Source organism: Clarias gariepinus, chromosome 3 (assembly GCF_024256425.1).
Source record: "Clarias gariepinus isolate MV-2021 ecotype Netherlands chromosome 3, CGAR_prim_01v2, whole genome shotgun sequence".
Lineage (NCBI taxonomy): Eukaryota > Metazoa > Chordata > Actinopteri > Siluriformes > Clariidae > Clarias > Clarias gariepinus.
This window is the reverse complement of record NC_071102.1, coordinates 16,401,440-16,409,011: the sequence shown is the minus strand read 5'-3', so window position 1 is coordinate 16,409,011 and position 7,572 is coordinate 16,401,440. Positions and strand designations below refer to the sequence as shown.

General features: G+C 39.7%; 1 protein-coding gene across 1 annotated transcript; it reads left to right on the top strand.

Annotated features, from left to right (window-relative positions):
• Positions 1-4,357: 4,357 nt before the first annotated feature.
• On the top strand, positions 4,358-6,597 carry nr0b1 (nuclear receptor subfamily 0, group B, member 1). The gene is made up of 2 exons (XM_053492606.1): positions 4,358-5,041; positions 5,578-6,597. The coding sequence occupies exons 1-2, from the start codon at positions 4,402-4,404 to the stop codon at positions 5,817-5,819; spliced, it is 882 nt and encodes a 293-aa protein (XP_053348581.1). The 5' UTR covers positions 4,358-4,401; the 3' UTR covers positions 5,820-6,597.
• The last annotated feature ends 975 nt before the right edge of the window (positions 6,598-7,572 follow it).

Genomic DNA, 7,572 nt, shown 5'->3' with positions numbered 1-7,572 from the left:
TTTTTACCAGCACATTAGACACTGTTGCTCTCATCAGATTAAAAAAGGTGAAAGTATGAAAAGCTGCTAGGACCGAGCATCTAAGTCGACTGATAGCAAGAAACCAAAATAATCCCAGGTTCTTATTTAGCACAGTGGCTAGACTAACAAAACCTAAAATATCTGCAGAGAGTACTCCATCATAGGTTAGTAGTGAAGACTTTATGAATTTCTTTAATGAAAAAATCGATAGTATCAGGAAAAAAATAATGGATGTTTAACTTCTTACAGCAACTTGTGTTCCAATCCAGGCTAAAGCGTCACATTTAATGCTTTATAGGTATAGGACAGGAAGAGCTGTATGAACTTATTATCATGGCTAAATCAACAACGTTCTTGTTAGATCCAATTCCAACTAGATTTCTAAAAGAAGTGATACATACAGCTGGAGAGCCGCTTCAGAACATTATTAATTCCTCACTATATTTAGGTCACGTCCCTAAATCTGGGCAGTTGTTATTATCTTATTATATAACTGGCAGTTATTAAGCCTTTTCTTAGAAAAGATAATTTAGACCCGAATAAAATAACAAATTACAGACCAATTTCAAATTTTTTGTTTATATAAAAATATTAGAAAAGGTGGTGTCAGCTCAAATATGCGCCTTCTTACAGAAAAATTATATCCTCGCATAATTTCAGTCAAGTTTCAGACCCCATCATTGTACAGAAACTGCACTTCACGAATCACGAATGATTTGTTTTTATCTTCGGACCTGTATCTCAATACTCGTCTTCCTTGATATTAATGCCTCATTTGACATTCTAGATCATAATATTATCATAGATTAGTGTAATGCCAGCAAAATATGGGGTCCCACAATGGTCAGTATTAGGACCTCTGCTGTTCTCCATATACATGCTTCCCTTGGGTAAAATCATTAAAAGACATGGGATTAGTTTCTATTGTTATACTGATGATACCCAGCTATACATCTCAACAAAACCAGATGAAATACCCAAGTTGTCTAAATCAACTGTGTATGTCCAAGATATAAAATATTGGATGACCGATAATTTTCTCCTACTAAATTCAGATAAGACCAAGATATTACTTATTGTAATCCTTAATAAACAAGCTACAGTTAGTTCAAAATGCAGACGCCAGGGTTCTCACTAAATCATGAAAATATGATCATATAACCCCAACACTATCATCCCTGCACTGGCAACCTGTTAAGTTTAGAAATAAAAGCAAACTGGCATTACTTAAGTACAAGGCTCTAATTGGTCTAGCTCCCATATATCTAGCCGGTCTTCTGACTCATTACAATCTTCATGTTCCTTAAGATTGCAAAACTCCGGACTTCTGGTAGTTCCCAGAATTTTAAAATCTACAAAAGGGGGTAGAGCGTTCTCATATTTAGCTTCTAAGCTTTGGAATAACCTTCCAGACAGGGTTCGGGCTCAGACACAGCATACCAGTTTAAAAGTAGACTTAAGACACATCTCTTTAATTTGGCCTATGGGGATGGGTTTCCTGTAGAGTCTGGTTCCTTTCAAGTTTTCTTCCTATTGCCATCTCAGGGAGTTTTTCCTTGCCACCGTCGCCGACACCTGTGGCTTCCTTATCAGGGACAATTTTATTACTAACTAAACACATTTTTTCCCCTCATACACACTTCCATAAATTTTATTTTATGAAGCTGCTTTGAGACAATGAGCATTGTTAAAAGTGCTATATAAATAAAATTTTATTTCATTTAATTTAATTAAATGAAATTCACCATATGAGATAGGTGAAAGTAGCCCATTGTTTTCACAAACCAAAATAATCTCATTGACCCATACCCATTTTATATTTGAAAAAAAAAAAAAAAAAAAGAAGAACCTCATGAAAATGAGAATTCAGAATAGAAATTCAGTAAACAACACAGTATACATTTACATCCTGTTTTCAAAAATATAAGTACACTTATGCACAGGGCCCTAGATTCTAGAAAACATCCTTAAATTAGCACACTATACCTTTATGTCTGACTGTTGTTAGGTCAATTCCAATTTAAGTACAATTACAGAGGCAGCAGGGAGAAGACAGCATGAGCCTTCAAGAGAACATGACCCAGAAAAGAATGCACACAGTTTTACAGAATGCCATTGAGAGCCATAATCAAAGGCAAAATTCTAATTTTCCAGAGATGCTTGTCTGTCAGACTTGAAGACCTTGAACAGAAGCTCAGTTGGATACAAAACACTGTGTGTGTGTGTGTGTGTGTGTGTGTGTGTGAGAGAGAGAGGGGGAGAGAGAGAGAGTGCTTGGAAGGGGAGGGGATAAAGAAGGCTGTGAAGACTGTTTACTTGACACTGGCCTTGATATAAATGGTAAAAAAGGGGGGGATCTCTTTCAAATAAATCAATTGTCCAAGTTCACATTTATCTCACGATATTCTAATGCTCGGTGACTGTTCTCATTCAGACTTGTTATTCATCCTTTTAAGATCCAACAGAGTTACCTTGATATGAATTTGTCTGTCTCTCAAACAGTAGCACAATACATTTGACCCTGGGCTTTTTTCTGATAATTTTGTTTTGTTAGTCTCTTTGTTCTTTTACTGTATACACAATAAGTACATACATAATTATGGAACAAATACACACATCCATGTAAGAGAAATGATGAGTATTTCCCCGGAGGATTAACAACAATTTTCTTGTCAAAAACAACTGCTTCTGACAATGTCTTGTCAAATGAACAAAAACACAATTTTTAAACAATTACAGTAATAGTTTCTCAGCAACTGTTTTATCCGTATCACAAAACATGATCAGTCATGCACTTAAACACAAACCTGACTTAATGAGTTCACAATCCTGTAATTACTTCATTGCTCAGGACAAAAGCAAAGTAGGCTGTAAATTAAGAGCAAAGCAGGGTGTGAGTACTTCTCCCTCTTTTTTCTCTGTCTGCCTCTCTTGAGAGGGACTGAGTGGTGTATATGCACAACGATAATTTAAGTGGATTGAAAAGCTGTGGAGAATAAAGGTGTGATTGGTGAGGTGAGTGCTACCCGAGTACACCTACAACTCAGTTTGAAGTGTCTGGATTTCTTTTGCTTATCCACTATCCAACCCACCAATATCGCTTGATTAGAACTGGAATTTGACTAAATATAATATAGTGACGGGTTATTTTGGCAGTGAGGTTATGTTTATAGTCTTCTAGCTGAAGGATGTCTTTGAGTTTGCAGAAAGAGTTTAAGGGTAAAGCCGAGCTGAGCTTTAATGTAAACAGTGATGTTATTATTTCAGGTTGAAGCCCATACATGTCTGTCTTTCTGTATGGCAGAACTCTCTGCCTAACTTAACCATACAAAAAATTTTTTTTGTATTAATAAGTATATTACACCTTGTTTACTCCAAGTTGTACTTCTTTCTTCATCAAACAAATACACTCAGTGTTGAGTAATCAGAGAGTGAATTACATGAGAAATTGAAAAAGTAGATCAGATGAAGATGAAGTTTTGTCTTAAAACTATTCCAGCGTTTTAAAACTCACTTATACCACTTCAGCGATGTTATTTTAGCGGTAAAAATATGAACTAATCCCAGTAAAAATAATCAGTTTAGCTTTTCTAATTAATATCCATTGGTGAAGGTGTGTGTTTACATTGAGCAAGTAGTTTATTTGATTATTATAAAAGGTAGATTATTAAATCTGACAATACCATGCCTTTTACTCAGCATTTTAATTTCACTTAGGGCGCAGGTTAAACTTCAGACAGAAATCTAAGTACTGCAAACGTTTCATTAAATTCTGTCCAGAGGTCGATTTAAGACTTGCCCAAAAGTGTGCGCATGCGCAGTACGCTGTCACAACTTCTGGTTTATAACCTTGCACAAAACTGCTCATAAATTCAACTCTACTTAACATTTCATTCTATTTAGCGCAAGTTTAACTTCATGCAAATACCTAAAAATTGGCAAAGTTGAATTTAATTCTATCCAACCAGTTTTGTGTGATGCTGTGACAAAATTTTGCTAGACATACCGACAGAAAATTTCCAGGGACTGGTTTCGGGTCCTCCAACGTATGAAACGTATATAATTGATAAAACAAGTTTTGTACCAATGACCAATGTACAGCCAATGTACAGACAAAACCTTTGTTTTTATATAAAAAAATCCTCTGCACTCAACACAAAGACAAAATGCCCCATAGTTATTTATATAAAACTATTAAAGTAACACTAAACATTATTCTAGAAAACAACATACCAAGGAAAATATGATGATGATGGTGGGAGTCCTGCCCCCAGTGTTATGGGAAGCGCGTGCGTCAGAGTGGGTGGCGTCGTCGGGAGCGCGGTTTAAAAACTCTTTAACTAGTCTGTGTGGTGGAGGCGGGACGCACAGACGGCGGCGATGCATGTGAGCGAGCAGAAGAAGACGAGGCACCTGTTCCAGGCAGGACGCGCAGCGGTCATGGCTCACCCGGAGAGCTGCGAGTGCGGCGGCGAGCGGCACAGCCCGAGCATCCTCTACAGCCTGCTCAAGAAGGAAAGCGCGCCGTGCGCGTCGGCGCGAGCGCCTCGCGGTGCCAGGTTCGCCACGTGCGCGTGCGGCGTGGCGAGGCCGGTGGCGCTGCGCTCTCCGCACGCGACATGCAGCGCGGCCTCGGCTGTGCTCGCCAAGACGCTGCGCTTCGTCAAGAGCGTGCCGTGTTTCGGTGAGCTGCCCGCCTGCGATCAGCGCGCCCTGGTGCGGAGTGGCTGGGCGCCGCTGCTCGTGCTCGGCATGGCGCAGGACGGGCTGGACTTCGAGACGCGCGAGAGCGCCGAGCCCAGCATGCTGCAGCGCCTCCTCACCGGCGCGCACGAGCGCACCGCTAGCCCGCGCGACCACACCGCTCACGTCAATAACGGCGGCGGCGGAGGAGGAGGAGGAGGAGGAGTGGCGCTGGTCGAGGCGCAGGGCATCAAAGCGTTCCTCAGCAAGTGCTGGGACCTGGACATCAGCACCAAGGAGTACGCCTACTTAAAAGGAGCCATTCTGTTTAACCCAGGTGAGCATTGTGATCATCATGGGGGCTTAGTGGTTAGCACTATCACCTTGTACCTCCAGGTTCTGGGCTCGATTCCCACCACAGGGTCCGTGTGCATGGACTTTGTTTGTGCATGTTGTGTGCATGGTAGGTTTCCTCCCACAGTCCAAAGATATGCAGATTAGTCTAATTTGCATTCCTAAATTATTCTACGAAATATTGGCACCTTGTCACATCTGAGGTGTACCCCGCCTCGTACCGAAGGTCTTCTGAGAGAGGCTCAAGGCCCCCCACAACCCTGTATACAGGACAAAGTGGTATAGACGATAATGACGATTATAATTATCATCATTAATAATAAGTATCAATAATAATAATAACAGAGCATACAAATTATTGAATGCCCTTTTCTTCTTTACTTTGATATTTTCTTTTTCTTGTTTTCATTCTTATTCTCATTCTTACCAGATATCCAAGAAAAGTATATAGTACTTGGATATGTTCTACTAACTCTCTCTCTCTCTCTCTCTCTCTCTCTCTGTGCCCTGTTTTCACAGACATTGCCGGACTGCAGTGTCAGCACTACATCCAGGCTCTGCAGAGCGAAGCGCACCAGGCTCTTAATGAACATGTCAAACTGATTCACAGAGGAGACACCACGAGGTTTGACAAACTCTTCATTGCCCTCTCAATGCTACGATCCATCAATGCCAATGTTGTAGCAGGGCTCTTCTTCAGACCCGTCATTGGCACAGTTAACATGGAAGAACTTCTCCTCGAGATGTTTTACGGAAAGTAGAAAGAGGCAGCACGGCTCTGTGGACCTGACAGGTCTCATCCAAGAGGGACAGTGAGCAGAGACAGTGGCCTGTAGGCTTTTACACACATACACTCACACACATACAAATTTTTACACATGCTATTTTTGTACAATACTCCCTTGGACTGTATTCCCTTATTGCCTTCTGAGTTGAACTCATTGCTAAATCCAAAATCTGATGGGGAATAGCTTTACATTGTTTTCTTCAATTGATTAGCTTTTCTGTGTTGTTTTCTACAACCATATTCATATTATGAAACAGGCTATTTATTTGAGTATATTTAAATTTTAGAAACTGTTCTAGGCCTTTGTTTTTATTGTTACATTGCGCACACAATTATGGATTCTGGTTTTCTGCTTAAAATATATATATATATTTACTTGGATTAAAAAAAGTGTCAAAGTGATTAAATTAAAAAAAAAAGAAATAAAAATGAAAGAGAGAGTGAAGTGTCATACCAGAAGAGGGCAGAGTGAGCCCACAAACTGAATCTAAAGCGGCACAGGATACACCTTCAAATTAAAATTTTAGTATTTCAGCCAAAAGGCATATCATTTTTAACAAACTAGGATTTGACCAAACAAAATGCTTGAACATGAGCACTGAAGTGTAAAACACTGTGTTGTGTCCTTGTGACAGGATCAGATATGCTTGGGTGATTTGGGACAGGACGCCATATGTTGGTCTCTGAAAGCATTAGTCACAGCAATGTAAAATAAAAATAAAATGTTCAATAGGACATCAGCATGTACACAAGGCAACCTGGCACTTTGACTTTTTTTTTTTCAATAAATAAATATGGAAAACACACTCACACACACAAATATATTGAAATGTGTGCTGAAAGGAAAGAGTTTTTTGGTCTGCACTGGGTCTAAACATAATGATCTTTTACAGTATTTTTTGTAAAAATACATGATTTCACCTGAAAAAAATTTACTGCCTCACAGCTACAGGCCCCTGGTTAGATTGTAAGCCCGGAGCTCTATCTCAGCAGAGATTTCTATTTGTTTATTTATTTTTCATACAGCTGTTTCCTCTTGGTTTTCTTGTTTTCTTTTCCTATACCAAAAACATGCCCAATATATTCTTAATTATCCTAATGTGTTAATGTGTGTGTGGTGCCTGTCATTGACTTGTGATAAGTGTGTTCTCTGTTAAACTCCAGTAAGTGCTCCAGACTTGACGTCAATTGTGACCCTGATCAGGGTAATGTGATTACTGAAGATGAAGAAATTGTTAAAGAAAAACAAAAAAGGTTAAACTTTAAGTGAACCTGGAGGATACTGTACTTAGGTGCGGATAGTTAATTTTATTAGAATGTCAAGTGTTTGTATTGCAGTGTAGATTAGAAACAGCTAATGGAAAAGCCCACTGATCTTGTTACCCTGTGAGTCGATACAGAAGTGATCAGTATCTGCAGTACAGAATCCATACTACCTCTTAAAGGATAATCTTAGTGCTCTGTTGAACATCACTTTCTTTTCTGAATTCAACACTCACTGTTGGAAGGTGAAATATGTCCCTGCGCTCAATCTACAGCAGCTAAAGTTAAAGTCAGTGTTTGACACACACACGCACGCACGCATGCACTTCAGTTCCCAGAGCAATCTCTTCTCATTCCCAAGCAGGCAGGAGATCATGATGGATTGATCTGTAGGCCTGCGGTGCTGTCACAGCCCATCCAGTTATGGAAGACCTTTCAGCACATCTTGGCTAATTAATCGGCTC

Excerpts from the sequence above, each read along its gene's own strand:
- nr0b1 (XM_053492606.1), top strand. The coding sequence starts at position 4,402 with ATGCATGTGAGCGAGCAGAAGAAGACGAGGCACCTGTTCCAGGCAGGA. Across the intron at positions 5,042-5,577 it reads AGCCATTCTGTTTAACCCAG|ACATTGCCGGACTGCAGTGT; the intron begins GTGAGCATTGTG and ends CTGTTTTCACAG.